Source organism: Acomys russatus, chromosome 30 (genome assembly GCF_903995435.1).
Source record: "Acomys russatus chromosome 30, mAcoRus1.1, whole genome shotgun sequence".
Taxonomy (NCBI): domain Eukaryota; kingdom Metazoa; phylum Chordata; class Mammalia; order Rodentia; family Muridae; genus Acomys; species Acomys russatus.
In genome coordinates this window covers 25435381-25456597 of record NC_067166.1, presented here as the reverse complement: position 1 = coordinate 25456597, position 21217 = coordinate 25435381, and the positions used below count along the sequence as shown (strand labels likewise).

The following is a 21217-nucleotide window of genomic DNA, read 5'->3' as shown; positions in this document are numbered from 1 at the left end:
ATTTGTGTTTATTTCATCCATGTACCATAACTTACCTCAAATGCATTCTCCCCTTTTGGTAAGATGATACCTTGAGAAGAACAAAGAATAGGCTGAATATTAGAAATGATTTTAAAATCTAGTCTTATTTCTAAGTGATGAAATAACTAGAGCCAGACCCAAGTGAGTTCTTCTTTCATGACAGAACAATTTGAAGTTTCAGTGCCTGCATGAAATTAAATATTTCTAGAAGGCTTAAAAATAATTGTTTCATTATTCACTTGCTTATCGGGTTTCTTTTCTCAATGACTGCACAGTGGTAAGTGTTATTCCAGAACTAGATTGCAAGTTAATAATAGTTAAGGTCTGAGCTGAGGCATTATTGTATGTGAGAGAAGAAATCTGAGTCCTCTCTGGTTTGTGGATTATCAGTGTGAGGTTACACACACTCTTTCACCCCACTCTTTTGTGCATGACAATGTGTCTCTCCCACGTGCATTAGCTTTTCTTTGTTTGTTTCAGTATCTATGTACTACCTGATGAAAACGTCTTTGAAATTATAGAATTTTATAGCTCCAAGGGATCTGGTCCAACTTCCTTTTTTTATAGCCGAGGTAACTGAGAACTCGGTTAAGTGACTTGCCAGACTAACGTGTTTCCTTTCAGATAGGACTACATGATAAAAGGATGCCATAATAACCCTATCTTGCATTCAGAAAAGCACTTTGTTGACTTTTTCATGATATTCTTATGGGCTCATGAAGCAATGTAATCTGGGAGATTACACTGTTAGCTGGATTCATAGCTAATTAAGTACTTTTGCCCTAAGGGTGGTTTGTTCTTGGTGTGTGTGTGTGTGTGTGTGTGTGTGTGTGTGTGTGTGTGTGTGTGTGTGTGTTTGTTTGTTTTTGTTTTTGTTTTTTTGTCAATCTGTGGCTAATTTTTTATTTTAAACTTTTTTAAAAAGTTGAAACACAATAAGAGTACTTGCAAGTTCTGTACGTTAGTTCAGTAAGTCCAAAATATGTAGGACAAGACAGTATATAGTATGTATATCTTAAGCTGCACTCTGGACACTTAGTGGTGATTCTCATTGTGGGAATTCTTACACACATTTGCTCTTAAGGCTTTTGGGTGCTTAGATGAGGCCTATTCACATTACGGAAGATAATCCCAAAGACCATTGATCTAAGTTAATCATATCTACAAAAAATACATCAAGACCAGTGTTGCCTACAGCACTGGGCACCATGGCATGGGGAGGTCACCGCATCAGACAGAGGCAGAGCCTGGAATCGCTGGCTAGTTGAGTAGTGCTGCCCCTCTCTGCAGCATGCCTCTTAGCGCTGTCTGCCTTCCTCCTTCCTTCTTGTACTATATCTAGTTTCTGCTGTTTTTGGTGCCTATTTATTTATTTATTTATTTATTTTGAAGACAGGATTTCTCTGTGCAGCCTTGATTGGTCTGGACTCTCTTTGTAGACCAGGCTGGCCTCGAACTCTCAGAGATCCGCCTACCACTGCCTCCCAAGCGCTGGGATTAAAGGCATGCGACACCATGCCCGGCGCCTCTTTATTTTTTATGAAGTTCCAGGCCCACCCCACTTGGTGTTCCTTTTTTAAATATGCTCTTGGTTAGTTTTAACTTTCTTGTGAAGCTCCTTAAGTGGAATTCACTAAGTATATTTAGTCTTCTTTTTAACATCTAACCCTTTAGCTAAATAATGACCTTAAAATAGGTCATTCAGGAAGAATTAGCATTAAAGAGAGAGTCAGACTTTTGTCTCAGTCTGAGACTATTCTAATTTTTTCCATTCTTTCCCAGTTACTTTCTCTGCTATGGTAGTTTACCCTAGTGGGAAGGGGTGTGTGTCTAAAATCTGCTTTTGATCTTCTATGTACATGCTAACTCAATTTGAAAAGTTAACTAAAAGCTAGAGTGGTAATGACTATTCAGCTAAATGCATGAGTTCTTCCTGTTTTCAAGTCTTATTTTAAATCATCAGAAACAAATTTATTCTTTTTTCATTAAGCTGTTTAAAGTGAGTTTTCATTGAGAGTGCAACAAGAACTTCATTTCTTCTCTCTCTTCTCTCTCTCTCTCTCTCTCTCTCTCTCTCTCGTTCTTTTTTATTTTAACTCTTCAGATACAGGGTCTTGCTAAGTAGCCTTGGTTAGCCTCAAATATGCAGTCTTCCCGATTCATTGTCTTGAAGGCTGGGATTACAGCATGCAACACTGCACCTGGGAAGAACTTTCTTTTTAAAAGAGTAACAAGTTAAGATTAGCATATAAAATTATACATCTTGTGTACAACATGTTTTTTAAATATGTAAATTGTAGAATGTCTTAGGTAAGCTAATTAACATATGCTCATTTCACATACCACATACATGCTGTGGTATGGAAATTTAAAATCTCTCTCAGGCCAACTGTGGATGTGATGTTTATGATTACAACTCCAAGGAGGAATTGGGTAGAAAAAAAATTCATGAAAGGATATTTCTTAGTCTATTCAAAGATAACCTAATGGCTGGAGATACAGAAGGAAGGAGTGTTAAGAAAACAGAATAAAAAATGTTTACATTTTAGCATAGTTCAGGTTATTTTATGTTCACTGAACATTTGTGCACACATTTAATTTTCTTCTGTGAACTATTTAAGGCTGCTATTTGACTTTGTAGCTAAGTGCTTTGAGGTCTTAAGAAGTTTCTTGCTTCTGCAAATAAAAGTTTTGTGCTAAGAATTGTAGGATTGTGAGGTATTAGATTTTGTAACTCACTTGATCAGATTGCCATCTTTTGCTGCTGTTACTATTTTGGGATGGGCCTCAGTAGGTCTTTACCTCCAGGGCTGTAGTGGTCCTCCTGCTCAGCCTGTGAGTAGCTGTGACTAAGCACAGCCAGGCACCAGTTTGAGCAGCACCTGTGCTTTTGTCCCGTGTTCTCTATGCTGTTCCCTTCTGTTTGTCAACAGCTTTTCCTGTCTTCATAGTTAGAGTAGGGTATTAATGAGTAATTAGTTGACATTTTGCCTTTTCATCACTACTGAGCTCTTAAAAAAGCTATAAAAAGGCAAGTGTAGACTAATGGCATAATTTAGAGTCTGCTTTTCAAAACTACTAAGGACAGTGTATTTAAATTCACTGTTTTTGTTAATCTGTTTTGTGATAAAAACTAGACTATTGCAGTTACTTCAGAACTGGACTTGAGTTGCCAATGTGAAATTTGGTTTCCACTCAAATAAGATGTATCTTAAATAAAAATGTTCTCTTTGCTTCATGCTGATACATCTACCAGCCAGTGAAGATGACAGACCAGGGCTCATCTCAAACTCTGTTCTAGTTGTCTAGTGAGGCAGGTTAAAATAGATGGTACAGCAAAAACAAAAGGCCATGATAGTTTGAAGCACTCAGAATTCTAAATTCCTTAAAGTTAGATTGTAGTTATAGTTCCTGATGACTTTCAAAACATTTTGTCACCTTTGGTGATGGTGTGTTATATCCTTAATTAAAATGGGCTTCTGTGCTCAGGCTGCAGAGAGCACTGGGCTAAGCACGTGTAAGGACCTGGGTCTAATGCTCAGAACTGACATCTCTCCCCCAAGGGTCAGAAGACTATTCTGTCAGCATGTCATCTGAGCACAAACCTACATCCCTAGAGTCCAAAGAACAGGAGTGTCTACATGTTCTCTTTGAGAGTGGTTGGTTTGCTCTTCTTCAGCCGCAGATGTCCACTCGCTCTTCTTTGCACTCTCGTTACACCATTGCTGTATAAGATGCTGTGAAAAGCTCTATTCAGTGCTTGAAGCATTACAAAAGGCAGCCTTTGAATCTGTGCAGTTTTGGAAGTTTTGTAGAAATCTGACTTTGAGAAAGGAACAGTTGTGTGAGTTGGAAACTCTGTACTTGTATGTATGTATTTTTACCAACAAAGCATAGGCTGGGAATGAAAAAAAAAAAAAAGAAGCACCCTAAACTGTTTATTTCACTTGATTTGCTCTTTAAAGCATAGAGAAGCCTACGTTAATACAGAAATGTTTAATCCTTGGTTATTTGTCATGGAAGTATATTTTTTAAGGTATATACCTGTTCTAGAATAATACCATCGAATTTAAGAGCTGGCTCACAAAAATAAACCACGGAGCAGAAGGCCAATTTAGAAGCTTTCCACCATGCAACAGGAAAATATATGAGATAGGGCTTGGAGTACTTGGCGTCTATAGGGTCCTATTTATATTCTTGGTGTATTAAAGTCCTTGATCTTCTTCCACTGACTAGCTTTGTGACCCCTAATTAATAGCTTCATCTCTAACTGTCTGTAAAATGCGGCTATGGGCCACATTGTGTATTGTCATTTGAGAGGAAGAATAACGCACAGAGGTGCAATGTGTAGCTCTGTGCCTGGCCCCAAGCACACATTTAGTAAATTAGAATAACAACAACAGTAATACTTACAGTTCTATCTACTTTCTGAAGTAACTTTTTGTAGTAATAGTGACTCCTGTTTGTTTCTCTACAAAAACGTCAAGTTATTGAGAAGGTGAACTTTGAGATTAAAGCACTGGCTTGAATATTTGCTCCCTGATGACTGTTCTTGTGCTTGAGAGGCTCTTCTGAGTATCTGTCTTCCATTTATTAACTTTATCTGATTGCTTGGAGATGCTTTTTAAAAATCATTTTTGTGCAGCGTAGACTATATATGAAAGGATAGTCATGTGTTCTTATCTCAATTATTCTGGTAAGTTTTTATCTATGGGCTATAGAAATTAATCACTTGTATAAAAATCATAGACACTCAGAGATGGCAAGCCACAGACTTATTTTTAACACTGTCACTTTTTATTGGGAAAGATGATCTTAAAAAAGCATTTTTTGAGCCCTGAGCGGTGGCGCATGCCTATAACCCCAGCCCAAGAGATGCTGAGGCAGAACGAAAGGAGTTCTAGGTGGATCTGGGCTGCAAAGAGAACTCAGGGCCATCTTAGGCTGCAACTAGACGGTGAGACCGTGCCTTAAAAAATCAACAAACAAATAAAACCTAGTTAAATAAATACAAATCCCATTTCAGCTAATGGACGCATCCTTATCTCTAAAGCTTTGTTTATAACGAAGCTTTCAGAAGTGTGTCTTTTACTAATCATACCACGTCCTTACTAAAGTTCATTTAAATTTGTTGACGTGTCTTTTTTGGAAGACCTTTTGTTTCCTACTCACAACTGTACTGTGTATTTCTCCCCAGAGCATGAAGGGGAGAAGTAAAAGCAGCCATGACCTGCTTAAGGACGACCCACATCTAAGCTCTGTCCCAGCGGTGGAAAGGTCAGTGCTGTGTCCTGGGACCCCAAGTGCCTGCTCGCAGCCTTCATCCCTTTCTCTCGCTTTTTCTGTTAGCAAGCCAAGCTCATGATTAACTTCTTCAGCCCAGACAAAGCAATACATTTTGATAAGTGATTAATTTTAGGCTAGTCTGATTACTAGAAACTGTTGCTGTAACACTTCATGTTGAATTCCAGTGTATTGCTAACTGTCTTTGGAGTGTTTTTGTTTTGGTGTCAAGAGTAAACATGAGATTTCAGTGTTACTAAAGGAAGTTACCGCATTCTGGGCCTATCTACTGTGTGTAAATTCTCATAACGTTCAGAGTTGATAGAAATCTGTCTTAATTGTCTTTGTTGCTTAGTATATGAATTAGTGCTAAATGTATTAATTACACATGAAATATTGGCCTGTGTCTCAGACAGACATAAAATACTATTGTACTAAGGCTAATTCATATTCAAAAATCTTATTTCAAAATACTGTTTTCTTTGTATCCTTTAATTTGTAGGATTTGGTCTCTTTAGCCAGCATCTTTAAAGCTGAGTATTCTGAGTATGTCTCATCTGTTGTATAGTGCCATTCTGAGAGTGCTACAGTAAAAAAACAGAAAAGAAGAGGAATTATTAATTCCAGCAAACTAGTCTATACTTTAGATAATTACTTTTATTAGTTTCACTTTGAAGCTAAAATGTATTTGTTTTACTTATTTTTGTAGTGAAAAAGATGATGCAGCAGGAGATTTAGAAGATGTGAGTATTCATTTTAGTACAAAATATAGCTTGAACAGTTTATAGATAGGTCAAAGTTTTATAATCAAATTACTTTTTCTTTAAAAACATATCATATATAAGTATATATGCAATTTTTAAAATGAAAATAATTTCTTTTGCTATTAGACTATTTACTTCCAAATTGATTTGTATATTTCCATATAGAATTGCAATCTTATATGTGAATTTCTGCCCTGCCTTTTTAGGTGTTATAATTTTTACTATATTAAAACCATAAATGTGATGAGTGAGTATACTCTGTTATATGGGAAGTACATAGAGGAGCTTTTTATATGCATATTTTAGAAGACTCTCTTTTAAGATTGTACCTGATTTACTAGCTAACAGTGTTAAAAACAGAAGGAAAGGGCAGTACAATGGCTTATGGACAAAGGTGCTTGGTGTGGAGTCTAAGGACAGGAGCTCAATTTCCTTACTCACAGAATAGGAAAGAACTGATTCCTCTACATTCAAGCTGTGGCGTGTATGCATCTAAACATACACACACACACACACACACACACACACACACACACACACACACACACACAAACACACTAGTGCATAGTAAAAATTAAAACAATTAAAACACAAGGAAGATTTTCTTGTATTTTGTGAATGATAAAGCTTTTCAAATTTTATAAATACTACGCTATGATAAAATCTATTATGCATACATAGCATAATTTAAAAGAAAGTATGTAATTGAGAATGTACAGAGGTTTACCTATTTCCTTAGTCAAAGAGGGGGTTTTCTAATTAGCTATAGCAGAACGAATGAAAGTTTGATTTTGTGAGAAAAGCATTTCTGGAAGAGAAGAAACCGTTCTATCCTGTAGGAGACGAGCTGTTAACTCAGGGGAAGAGGAAGTGTAAATGTGGAGAGTCCAGCATCCTCTAAAGCTCAGCAGGGATCAGATCTTGCTCAGGAAATGCAAGCTAAGCTTGAAAGTTTGCAGAAACTTGCTGTATGGAGAGGTGAGAGGACTGACTGTAATGGTGCCACCAGTGCCAACGTCTTCTAAATGGGACAGTTTGACATGTTCCAGGAGCTGACAGCAGCCCCATAGGATGAGTGTAGTGACAAGGAAAGTGCGATGGGAAAGGATAGGTGGAGGGACCTGCAGTGTCATAGCCATGGTAAGGAGGTGGGTCTCATCTTAAAGGTGATGAAGAGTTTGGTTAAAAAGAAAGAGTCTGGTCAACTCTGCATTTTAGAAATACCTCACTGACAACATTACAGAGGACAAATGAGTGGAAGCAGACCTCTGGGGAAGCTGCTGAGGGCGGAGTACTTTGAGGAGGGAGACGAGGCAGGAGTCTAAGGTAACCACAGGTTCCTGCCTTGGTGGTCTCATTAGCAAGGTACAGAAGAGAGAATGAAGCTTCATGAACACTTTGTATATTTTGAAATGAGTTATCTTGAAGCATCTGGTTACAATAGTATGGGCTAGAAAATACGGATTTGCTTCTAAGTTTATGGGTGGGGTAAGGTCACTTAAGGATAGAGTTTGGTCTCTAACCTGTTTTAGATCCCAAAGCCTTAGGAAAGATTTAATCTATGGGTCCTTTCTTCAGATAGTGTTCTATGATCACACAGACAGTCTTAGGACTTTGTAAGGGATTTGTTTTTTTATCTGCTGAGGCTTACGAATGAGTAAGTTAAACATACTGCCAAATACGTGCACATGCACAGTTTTTACTCACAGAGATTGTTGGTTCAGTAAGTCTGCAACAAGATTTGGGGGTGTATGTAATCAAGTAATAATCTGAAGTGATGCTTCCTACATAGGAAAATCAACATATGTATGTATATTCACATGTGGGTTTTGTTGTTGTTGTTGTGTTTTGTTTTGAGACAGGGTCTCAACTGTATAGTCCTTGCTGGCCTGGAACTTGCTCTGTAGACCAGGCTGGCTTCCAACTCTTAAACAAAGGACTGCCTCTACCTCTGCTTCCCAAATGCTAGGATGAAAGGCAGGCCCTTTGTTGTCTGGGTGGATTTTATGTTTTTATCAAATAATGAAATGGAGAGGCTAAGACCCAGTCTTTGAAAACTACTGCTGTTGGGGTTCCTAATCCTTAAGTCAGGACTCTTTTCTGCTGTGGCTCAGCAGTCCTAAGAACCGCAGGAGGTAAAGAATATCTTTGGTGTGGCTCTCTCTCTCCCTTCTCTTCTCTCCAGTAATGCTTGGAGCTGTTCTAAAAGTGAATATCAAATAGTAAGCTAGCAGCCCAGACCTTTAGTTGTCATGGTGAATTCTCCTTAATTGTCTGAGAAACAAAAGCCATGTAAATAGTAAGTGGTATAGAAATAAGGAGAGAAGAGGAATATGAGGTGGGAAGGGTTTTCTTTTTTTTTAATTATTTAAAATTTTCTTTTCTGTGTTAATAGTATGGTCAAGAAACACGTCACTAAGGGGGTAGAACAGGAGAAGGGCAAACATTCGGATACCTGGAAGAAGAGTGTTTCAGGCTAAAGAGAACACCTTCAAGGAGGTTATGTCAGGAGAAGGTAGACAGCTCAAGTGAGCTAGGGACTCTGCCGAGCTTTCAGAAGAGTAGTGACTGAGATGTCTTAGATTTTAGGAGCCTGGGGGAGGGGGTGCCCTGATAGTTACTACTCCAAATGCTTATGTCTCAGCTTCTTCAGTGCACCCCTTCTTCTTGAATCAGTTTCTGGTTGATATTGAGGTGCTTGACTGCCTCCAGGACCACTTTTCTACTGGGATAAGGACAGGACTGTGTATAGACACAAAAGCCTGATGAGACAGAGGAGAGCTACACAGAAGAGCTGGGAGTAAAGTGAGCTAGTTATCCTTTTTGGCCTGGCATCTTATTAGCCTGGAGGAGAATGAAGGGGTGATATCCCAACGGGAGAAGAGTCTTCGAGACCTTACTGGTTCAAACCGAAACAAGCCTGGCCTAGAACTGAGGAAGCGTTTAAGACTAGTCTCTAGAAGTGAAAGGGGGGGCACAGTGCCTGGATATTACTCAAGTTTCAGTTCTCACAGGATGGAGAGGATGGAAGTGCAGAGCACGATGAATACATGGATGACGATGAAAAGAACCTGATGAGAGAAAGAATTGCAAAGAGGCTAAAGAAAGACTCCAGTGCAAACGGGAAATCAGCCGGAGAAGAAGTGGAGAAGAAGCCAGTCAGCCGAAGGTGAGTCCACCTTTATGCTTTGCACATCGGACCTTTGTCTGCTCACACTTCTTTTCAACTAGGACTGAGGACTTTATTCACTAAATTGTAAACTCTCAATTGCATGATGCTTTTTAACTGCTCCAGTTGTGAAAAGCTGCCCCTTCATGGCCTGAAGGAGACCAGAATCAAATACACATAGCAGTATGTTAGCTGTATGTGTGAAATTGTGTTTACTTAATGCTAATCAGAACATTCAGGGATTTGTATAAGAAAGACGTCCTCAAAAAATTTAGGTGAGTAAAATTTGTCCAAATTGGTGAATAAAGTGGCCTGAAACCATTCTTAGATGTCTTTTCAAGTCTCTGACTGACTAAAAACTGCACGCATGCCTGATCATTGGCACTATAAAATTAATTTCAGTAAACACTGGAAGTTCTGCCTTGTGTTAAAAGTTTGTTAGATTTTGTGACTTATCAGTTTGCTTTTTTTTTCTTTAATTTAGCTCAATTAAAAATACTCCTCCTTCCTATATGACTCTTTATTACAAATCTAGAGTGTACATCGTAAATATCATTGCATTACAAGGTCAGGGATGTCTCTTCTTCAGTTGATCTATGCAATACAAGTACATAGAAATAACTCTGTGGGAGTGTGTGTCTCCCAGCCCGTGTGCAAGCTTTAAGACCAAGGCGTTTGCTTTGCAGAGGTCCCTCATATTTGCTTTGTTTAACCAATATAGAAGTAATCCCCAGAAATTTCTTCTGCTGACTTTTATAATCAGAAATAGAACTTAGAAGTTACTTTATTTCTCTTTTTTTGCAGACTTTTTCGGAAATTCAAATAATTTCTGATTACTGTTGAATACTTTTTTTCTTCCCCCTGCTCTTTAAGGGATATGCTTTTTGAATTTTTTATTTTAGGAATTAAAGGGGGTTTTGTTGTTTTGTTTTGTTTTGCTATTTTTTTTTAAAAAAGATTATTCTTATAATACCTTTTTTTCTTTTTAAAAATTTCTAGTAGGTGAAGCTAACACCAATATGTGGGCTTCTTTGTGTGTATGTGCGTGTTTGAGTGCATGGTTATGTATGTGTTTCTTAAATTTTGAACTCTAACTTGTTGCCTTCAATACAATTTAAAATACATATATATTGTATAATTAACATAGAATATAATTTAATACCACTGAATTTTCTGTAAGAACTAATTAAAGCTTATTTTAATGTACTTTTTCTTTAGTAACTAAAACTGGTTTGCCTCAGTTTAATTTTCCAATACTGTGTTCATCCTACCCTAAAGGATTACTTTTCAGAGACTCTCATCTATGTTGCGGCTGCGATATGCAAACATGGCATGGATGGGTATTGTAGGAATATGATCTTGATCATAAGGATGCTGAAGTTTTAGTAGGTAAAAATGTATTGAGATTATAGCTAATGAGAAGACTGATTGATAGATGATAGTCATGGCAGCTAACAAAACTGATGAAAGTTCTGACTTAAAAAAATGCCTACTAAGCCGGGCATGGTGGCGCACCTTTATTCCCAGTGCTCGAGGAGGTAGAGGCAGGTAGATCTCTGAGTTCAAGGCCAGCCTGGTCTACAAATCAAGTCCACGACAGCCAAGGCTACACAGAAAAACCCTGTCTCAAAAAAAAAAAAAAAAAAAGCCTACTGGTTATGGTTTTTAGAAGCTAAAGTCAAGGATCAGAGTGCTAACAAATTTGATTTTTTTTTCATATGGTGGAGGAGACCTATGATGTCTCTTTCTCATAGTGATGCTGATTTCATCATAGCGTTTAAATTACCTCCCTAAAGCTTTGTCACCATACAGCATCATATTGGGTTTAGACATTCAGCAGAGGACACTGACGGTCACTAATGTTTGGTAAGGAGAGAAGAGACTAAAGGACATTGTCCATGTCTGCGAGTGAGAGGTCCCGACTCCCTGAGCTGTTGCTCCTGAAGGGTGCCTTGCCTGAGAGTGATGTTTGAATCAGGTGCTGTTGATCTTGTCTTCCGAAGCTCAGTGCTTAAGATGATTTCGTACATAGTCACATCCTAGAAAATATCTAGCTATGTTAAAAGTTTTTTTTTTTAAATGAACTAGTCTAATTTGTATACTTTAAATTCTAAAATGTTAATTTTATGAGTACTTTGTACATGCACTGTTTTAGGGGAAAAAAAGCTTTTTATTAAAGTACTTGCAAGTCTACTAAGGAAAGTAAATTTAGGAAAATTAGATCCTCTAAAAGTGGCTTTACAATTTCAGGTAAGGACTTCTCATGGTAGAAGGAGAAAACTGATGCCCACAGGTTGTCCTCTGACTTCCTTGTTTGTGGAGGTCACTTTAAATAAATATAAGTGTTATGAATCTTAGTTGATTTGATCTTGTAAGTAAAGTAATTGGTAAATGTTCCTAGAAAATATGAAGCAAAGATTCATTTGTAACTACTTCTCTGTCCACTCAAATGTTTACTATCCCTATCTCAGAAAAGGCCCTACTGCTGAATCAGCGAGTCAGAATTCTTGTTACAGGTTCATAAAAAGCTTCAGCTCTCATTTGTTCTCATGTGTACCCAAGGCTGGATAAAAGTTTAAAATGCTACTTACTCATGGCAACCCGCTGTTAGTTAAGGGTTGGGAGTTAAGGCAGTAAGTACCTTTTATTTTCTTAGCTTAAGCTTAACTGTAATGAGTCGCTTTTGCCTGTAGATGGCACTCAGTGGCTACAAGTTAATCATGTAAACTCGAATTAGATTTTTATTTGTAGCCTTTGTGTACTGATTTAAAATAAATAGATAAACATTAAAACCAGATGGAATAAGTAGGCTAGTCAGATATCATTTGTTGTGATGATTACAATCCCTGTGAAATTACTGTCTTTTATTGTATAATTTCTGCTATGCAATCATACTACCAAGAAGTTAAACATAGATATTAAAGTTGAGGGTGAAGACCTTATGAGTTAGCTTCATTTTAAATTATGAAACATATTAACATAAAGCCGGGAGTGATATATTCGTAACTCCTGAGGGCCGGATGAACACTTAAAATGAGCTGTCATTAAATTTAGTCCCACTCATCTTCTTCTGTTGAATTTACAATAGGTAACTAGGTTGTATCACAGAATTTTGAATTATTTCCCTTCTAGTATTTCTAGACCTCTCAAAAAAAAGTCTCAGACTTACAGAATGTGCAAGTCTTATCACACACATGTTATACACTTGATTTATAATCACACGTAGGAAGTACAAGCTTTCCATGGTACATAAATTTTGTTTTCTTCTTTAGCAAATTAAAAAAGGTAGCGTGGTAGTTAAATTTCAAAAAAGTACAATTAACACATTTCAAAAATGACAGTACAATTTTTGAAGAGTAGTGAAATGTAAAAGATGAGATCACACGGGTGTTCCATCCAGCAAGAAGTTAGAGCCTGGGAAGCAGGGTCTGCAGCCCCCCCCCCCCCCACGCCATCCTCAGGACCGAACAGCGGGAGGAGGATGCTCCCCATCCCTCTGTCTAATCTGATACTGTGGACTGAAGTAAAACGAGAAAAGGAAATAGAAATACATGGCTGAGATTCTGGATAATTGGTCCACATATAAAACTTGCAGTAATTGTTATGGTCTGGAGTAATAGTGGTCTAAATGTATTCTCTGCAAATATTTTGGTTGGACAGCAGATATGAAGGTATAACTCAGTCCTGCTTTTAATAATATTTACATGCTTTTACATCAGCTTGATGCTGATTTGTTGTGTGTATCTCCTAACTAGCCGTTACTTTAATCCCAACCGTTTGTTACTCTTACTGCTAGCCAATAGCGCTAGCTGTGTAAAAGCTACTTTGAAACATGAAGATAGAGGAGAAATGCTGTTTGTCTGCAGATGTCCCTTGTCTGTGTGGTGGTGTTTGCATGCATCCCCCAAAGTTCAAGTACAAGAGCATGGAGAGATGGGTTCTTAAAGGAGTGATTATTAGGTCCCAAGGGCAGTCACACTAATTAATGTGAGTACTCTAGAGTGACTTATCTTGGCAGTGGATTATGAACAAGAGTTTGCCTACCTCAACCTCCCTCCCTCACACACACACACACACACACACACACACACACACACACACACACACACACAAATGTGCTCTTCTCTTCTGCCTTCAGTCACAAGACACACAAAAAAGTCCCTCACCAGCTGCACGTTGCTTAACCTTGGACTTCCAGACTTAAGAACTGTCTGGTTTCAAATATTTTTTCTTAGCAAATATAACTCATGAAAGATTAAGAATTGTAGGAAGTATTGCACATGTGTGATAGGCAATGCATAAGCAGTGTGTATTTCAGAACTGCATCAAATAGCAACTTAGGAAAAGCAAGAATGCCAGAGGTAGTGACCCATGCCTACAGCTCAGCATTTGGGAGGCTGAGGTTGGAGACTCATGAGTCTGAGGTCTGCCCGGGCTACATAGCGAGACAAATACCATAGCTTTCATACATGTCAATCTAATTCGGTAAGATGAAGCATCTTTTGGCACCACTGTTTAAATACTAACACTTGTGCTTCAAGCTCACTTCATTAAGTTAATGCTGCTGGTCTCCCCAAGCAGACTAGACTGTTTGTTTTACTGTCTTTACCTGTTATGGTTAAATTTTTAGAATAGTATTGGTTGTAATATAAACCATATCATACTTTAGTATTTCTGGCAAGTTTCCTTTTTCATTCTGTTTGGATCTTTTTTGCAGGAATTTTGGATATTCTAACAAAACTGTTTCTTGAGCAGTTTGAAATAATATACCACTTTAAAATGCCAAGTCAGTTCACTGAGAACAGGTTAATCCATACGCAAGGGGTCACCTTCAATCCACCTCCCCATATACTTGAACTCAAGCAAATGTTCCAGAAATGTGACAGCTCTACTGTTTCAACAATTACTTTCTGTATGGCAGACAGGAAGCTGTGAAATGCACATTGGGGGAAGAGTGTCCTGTCAAAACAGACGAGAGGCATTTGCATGTCTTCAGAATATATTTATTTGTATTACCCTTGAGAGTCGCAATCTATTGACCTTGCAACATCTTTTGTTTATGGGGAATAGATTTGTACTTCTGGAATATATTATTGAAAACATTCTTTAAGTCATTCAACAGTTGATGAAGTATTTTCTCCCCTGGAATATGTATTTCCACTGAAAAACTTTGAAACAATTGTTGCTTTTCTGTTATCCCCAGCTGCTCATTGTGAATCCACTTGTTCATTAAACATGCACGTACCGTTGTAGTCAGGAGGAAAGGAAGGATCACCAGTGATTCAGATGTCTTTCTTTTGCACAAAGCACATAACATTGTACAAGGGCCTGAGGGAAATTATGCCTAGTGATTCTGTCTAGGCCTGCCTGCTCTCTCTCCCATACTCCCCACTCTTGACGTTTTTGCCACCTTCAGGTATCTCTTGGGTTTTGCAAGTTCATTGAGTATACTTACAGGTTCTCTAGCCAAGGAGTTGCTCTGGTTTTCTACAAGTACTAATTGTAGTTTTCCAGTATGGATAGGCACTTTGCCAAGCATTTTTTCCCACAACAAAACTACAAGGTATACTTTATGTTATTATTCTTGTTTTTACAAGTGAGACAACGAAACTCAAAACACTAGATTTCTAGAGGGTAAAGTGCCTTGCCTTTTGTCCAAGGCTGCATGGCGCCAGAGCTAGGGCTCAGGCTGTAGTAGTGCTCTGTACCACCTCTTCAGCGCCTAGAGAGTAGGACCCAGTCACAGGTGTGCATCAAAAGAGAGTTTGGCATGGGAGTTTTTCTAGCGGAGAGTATCAGGACATCAATCCCTGGTCACCCATCCAGGCCCCACATCCAGATGCATCGCATGCCCACATATTCATTCACACACGGCCACATGCATATACACGTGGAGTGGGTGGGTAGAGAGAAACAAAGAGATAATTTGGGCAATCTCCTCAGATAAATAAATATTTGTATTCATAAATATGTAAACAATTTTCAGTAGTTTGAAACAGCTTTTATCTTGCTTCGGTGAATAGGCCCGGGTCATTTCCATATCATCTTCATGTAGGGCCTGGAATGCAGCTTTTTTCTGAGATAACTTAACATGGCAGAGGGGCAGGTGATGCTGGACTCATGCTGGCTTGTAAAGGCCTCTGCTTTGAGGAGGCACATCACTTCCTGCCTATCACTGCATCATCTTAGTGGCTAGAGCAGGTGCTGTAGTTAAGCTGCTGTCCATTGAAGGAAGTTTAGACCCCTCACAGGCAGAAACAGGAAATGGCTGGAATGGCATTCCATTTTGACAGGCATTGCCAGAGATACCTGCAATTCTGTAATAAATTTGATCATCATTTTTGTGTTGCTCCAGAACAAAGAGACATAACAAAGACTATATAGTCATTACCAGAATTTGGAAAGAGGTATCAATTTCTAGTTATTGAAAACTTTCCCCAAAGCTAGTGGTTTTGAACTTCACTTTTTTATCAGTCTTTATGCAGAAGGCAGGGAAGATAAGCCTGGATGTCTTCCATAGCTTTTAGAGATGCTGGAACTCTTCATGGGCAAAGAACGGATAACTTCCTTGTGAGCTTCCTTGTAAGGACTAGAATTACATTCAAATGAGCTCAAACAAAAGAATTTCTGTATGAAAGAATGGGGCTGTTAGACAGAGTCCTGAAAGAAATATTGCTATGGCTCTTCCTGGAAAGCAGCAGTCAGAAAATTGTCTTCTCTTCTTTTCCAGCCAGACTCTGCCTTTCTCTGTTATGTTTGGTCTCTTCTGTAAACCAGTTTCTCTGTAAGAAAGGAGTTGGTCCCCTTTTGACATCAGAGTCTTAATTTGTGTCCCAAATACGATCACCCAGGTGACAGAATCTAATTGGCCAGGCTTTGGTCTGATGTTCACTCATTGTTGGCATTGACAGTGAGAGGGAAGTGGGAAGCCACGAGGTTTGTGGTGCTAGCCCATCTCCTTCCTTTCCTTTTGCTTAGTATAAGGATTCCTGTGTTTAGCTTTCATATAATGCTTTAAATGTGCCCCTTACGTGACATCTGACCTTAGCCTACAAGTCTCATCTGGACTGCGTGCATCCTCTTCCTCTGTGGTCTGGCAAAGCCGCCCTGTCAGGGGGTAGTGATCAGCGAGTGGGCACCAGAGTCCATGTCAGAGGCAGCCACTACTCCCTGTATTACAGAACCCACAAGGGAAGTGTGCTGCCTATCGACTACATCTGAGCAGAGGGTCTCTCTGCAGCACCTCTCCCCCACCCCCAGCCTGGATTTGTTGGCTCCACTGGTGTCCTTGTGGAGCTCCTGTCCCCTCCAGGTCCTTCTATCCCCCAGCTCTTCCATAAAACACCCTGCGCTCCACCCAAAGTTTGGCTATGAGTCTCAGCATCTGCTTTGATCCCCTGCTGGCTGGAGTCTTTCAGAGGACCTCTATGGTAGGCTCCCATCCTGCTTCTTCTCTTCAACTGCTTCCAGTGTCTATTCTATTTGCCCTTCTAAATGAGAATTAAGCATCCTTCCCAGGGTCCTCCTTGTTATTTATCTTCTTGGGCTGAGGATGTAGTTCAGTGAGAGCACACTTGCCTAGTTTACATTACACCCCAGATTCAATCCATAGATTGAAAAACAACTAAAACTCACTAATCAAAGTCTTTTTCATAAACACTGCTTTGTAATGTTTAAAAAATAAATAAAAACAACATAAAAGGCATATTTGCATTTGAAAAACAATTTCAGTCTGCGTTTTAAAACAAACACATTTGTTAATATCCTAGAATGTTTAATAATTCATAACATATAGATCTTTACTCTTTATGAACACTGAAATTGCTATAGATTAGTGTAAATGCATACCTGCCATTTGAACAGGCTAAAACAAAATTCAAACACAGAAAACCCTTACAAAGCTATAAATCAGACATGTAAGTAGACTGTACCGAGGAGTCACCTCACCTGGCCTTTTGTAAAGGTTGGAAACGTGCAGCTTTTCAACAGAACAGTTGCCTCTCCACATAGTGCTTCCTGCAGCTGTAGCACATCTGCTGCTCAGCATTCTTTACTGACTGAAGTGGAATTCTTTTATATAGTATTATACCTGAACTAGAGGACTTTAACCACTGTGTTATAAACCCTGGATATGGTTTACCAAGTGAGATGCTGGACTGTGCATCAAGGATGCAGATTTGGTACCATGATAGCTGAAGGAGTTTGTGTACGCAGATCTCCATGTCTTCAGGTCATGATGGGCCTGCCGTGCACTGTAGACTGGAACCTGAGCTCTGTTCTTTGGGTGGAAGAGAACAACCTCAAGACTAAATGAAAATGACATAACTAAGTTTCCTTTTAGAATGATCACTCTTGTAGTGCAAGGGAGGGAGCCAAGATGTTAAGAAGACAAGCATGATGGCGACCTGTGCTTTACATTTAAAACCCCCACCCCATGTAAGGGAACTCCTACCCTCGTCCTCAAGAAAACTCCCAGTTGAGCCCCATAGTTAGCTATCTGAGCACAGCAAACTCTATATGAAATGCAAGTTCAGAGAGAGCCTGGTAACTTCACATGGAAGGGAGAGATTCGTTCATTTTAATTTCATGGATCAAAAAGTCTATATTAATTCTGGTGAAGATGTAAGGTTTGAATAAGAGGAATTGGGTGGGGAAGGGAATTTCCAACAGAGGGAATCAAGAAAAGTACAGGGTGTTCTTGGAGAATAATCGATGGTGACTACAAGAGTGGATGAGGTTGGCAATAAAGCTGGAAAGGTAGGCTGGGACCAGATCACAAGGGAACATTTAGGGTAATAAAGTATAAATATAACTTTCTTAACTTTATATATTCATCAAATGTGCTACATCAAGTGTAGATCAGTCTTTTTCAAATAGAACAAATACATTTGAAAGATTCAAAGTTGGGAGACCATTGTTTTTTGTTTTGTTTTGTTTTGTTTTTCGCATTTTTTCGACAGGAGTAGAAAATTACTATATTATGCTCTTCACTTTCTACAGTTTGAAACTTAGTAACTGAGCACATTAGTGAACGAGTAGTGTGGCCCAGGGACAAGTGTGAATCTACTACTGACCACATGAGCACAGATTTCTTTCCAGTTTTAGTGTCTTAAATGTCGTTAGAATAGAGAATTATTCAGGTTAGTAACAACTGAGATCCCGTGAAGCCCCCAGGGTTGTTAACTATAATTGAGAGCAGAGTAAATCATGTTTTTCAGATTATGTCCTTATCTTTAGGTCAGATTAATATCTTCTCTTCTTGTCTTAGTAGGGTTTTAGTGAAGTCAAATACAATATACATATAAAAGTACTTTGAAAAAATGCCACTGATGACATATTGATAAAATTTAAATGGCCTTTGATTCCCTACACTCCAGATCTCTCAGGTCACTTTTTGGTACTTTTTCTAACCATCACATACTGAAAGCAAATTGAAAACTTGATTTGCCAAGTTTTCTAATAATGACTAATATTTAGTAAACAGAGTATTTAAGGGCTTATATATACAAAAAATGTATTATAACAATGCAGGGGAAGAGGTGGACCCAGTTCCTGCCGTGAAGAGACAGGGGGAGCCTAGCTACTGTATTAATGGCTACCATCCTTCATAGGCATCCTATTGTCTCCCCTTACACACTGCTGGCTCCAGAAATTTGTAGTTGTATCAGATGCACTTATTGATTAAGTCATTCACATGAATATGCTAAAAAGTATCAGATGATATAGACTATATACTCTAAATATCTAGGAAATCTCAAGTAAAGTTCAGGCTAGGTGAGGTTCATTTTTCTAAAGGTATATTCAAAGGAGGGTTGTAATGCCAGCAGCCAGAACCCAGACTGGAATAAGTAGAGAATGTGTGGATAATTTTGCTAAGAAAAAGAAGGAAAGCCTTTTATTTGAAGATGGATTTGCTAATAGATGACATTTTATTTGAATTAGTATTTACTATTTTTATTTTGTTTGTTTAACTTTGAATGCTTATAAAATAAAAGTATTATTCTTGAGAACATCCTGTTTATAATAAAAATTTTATGACAACTTCATGAAACAAAAATAGCTCGTGAACATTCAAGGAAACAAATTTAAAAGATAACATTCTAACTTTAACTAGCTAGTATATGCAACTGTTTTACTTTAGAGAGATGAATGTCCTTGTTTAGAACGGGGTGACATTCACTGCTTTGGAAATCACTTCACTTTTTAAAAGATTGATGCATTTTTTAAAAACGTAGTGCTGACAGACACATTTCAGATCTTACTAAGGAAAATAAGTATAAAAAGTCACTTTTAAGAATGCAATATTAGCAATAAGTTTTTCCTATTCTGCTCTTGTGATTTTGCTAGAATACTTACCATTTTTGAAGTTTGATGTACCAAGAGTTTTAAAAAGTAGTTTAAAGTTTTCCCCTGTGCGATTTTTGTGTTGGACAACACTACCTGACGTTTGGCATTGACAACATGATGCGGGTTAGCAAAGAGGACCCTGAGGTGGTGCACAGAGTGCGAAGTGGGATTTTGACTTGATGTGTGATGCTGAAATCAAACTGGGATCCGCCACTCAGGCCTTCTGCTCTGGAACAGCCATGAAGAATGAATGTCTCATTTCTTATCTTCAACCTACAGAAGGAAGTTCGTTCTGTTTGTTGATTTGTTTGTTTTGTTTTAATTTGTTTATTTTTATTGTCTTTAGTAGTTATTTTAATGGAAAGGGTTCTGATTGGCAAAAAGGTGCCTTATATGTTAACCTATGGTTGAACTTTAAGTAAAAAGAGTATTAAACATAAGATTTATATTTTACCAATTTTCTTCTGAATATTTGTGTGTGTGTGTGTGTGTGTGTGTGTGTGTGTGTGTGTGTGTGTGTGTTGGAGAGTTTTTACTGCTTCATCTCAAGGATAGACAAAGTGAAAGAGTGCAGCTCACTCCTCTTAAGAAGATAGAGTATTGAGTTTGGTACTCTCAAAATGTGTGGCTCTCTGAGTTCTTCCCTTGGAATTCCTGTATCCCTTTACACGATGCACTTGTTCTTTGTGGTTAGCTTATAATTTATGTAGCATGAAGTTATAAAATTTGCTGTATGTAGGAAAGTGGGTTAGATAACCTGCTTAAGTTTCAGTGAATTTATTGTATCATTTAAGTTTGATGTTTGGCAGGTGCACTAGAAACTGTCTGGTCTAATATCTCACCTCACCTGAACTCACTTTATTTATTTATCCATATCCTCAGTCATTAAGGCTACATCTATGTAAGATTTATCAAAAGACTTACACTCTTTTCCTATTCTTATTAGTTATTAGAACTTGGCCCTGACAGAGGAGCTAATCTGTAGGAATTGGGAGTACTGGAGTGGAAGGGATATTGCTTTAGAGTTAAAGACACCCAAGTCAGAGGATCAGGGGTATAGTTTTTTAACTTTATATTTTTGAATGAATTATTTAATCTCTCTTGCTCTCAGTTTCTTAGATTAAAGAAAACAGTATCCATCTTACTAGATTGCTGTAATATCACGTTAATAGGCATTTGATAAATTGTAGCTGTTTAAATACTATCAATTTTATTTCCTATGTTTTCTAGGGACTACATGCAAAGATATTCTCTAATATATATTCTGAAAAATTCAAGTGATTCTGAGTACTTTTGTTCATTTTACTGTATGACATTTTAAATGTAAAGAACAATAATGCAGATTGTATTTTTTTAAGTAGGTACGATGAATCACTAATACCAGTAGTGTTTTCCTCATTAAATAGTATTTTATCCTTTGCCCCATGTAATCACTCTATGCCAGATGCTCACACTGTTTGTAAAGTTGAAGAAGTTTAAAATTTGAAGACCCATGTTAATTTTCTCCTAATGCTCTAATTCATTTGGAATGCTATAGCAAAATACCATAGGCAATCTGGTTTATGTACAACTGAAATTTTCTTTCCTTGTAGTTATGAAACCTGGGGAGTCTTAGATTTAGGGGGTATGAAAG

General features: G+C 38.1%; 1 protein-coding gene across 1 annotated transcript in view; it reads left to right on the top strand.

Annotated features, from left to right (window-relative positions):
- Positions 1 to 21217, top strand: part of Cwc27 (CWC27 spliceosome associated cyclophilin) — a 171539-nt gene that overhangs the window by 20914 nt on the left and 129408 nt on the right. The window contains exons 8-10 of the mRNA XM_051172608.1: positions 5219 to 5298; positions 6014 to 6047; positions 9083 to 9237. Of these exons, the coding sequence (XP_051028565.1) occupies positions 5219 to 5298; positions 6014 to 6047; positions 9083 to 9237 (269 nt within the window). The remainder of the gene's footprint in view (positions 1 to 5218; positions 5299 to 6013; positions 6048 to 9082; positions 9238 to 21217) is intronic.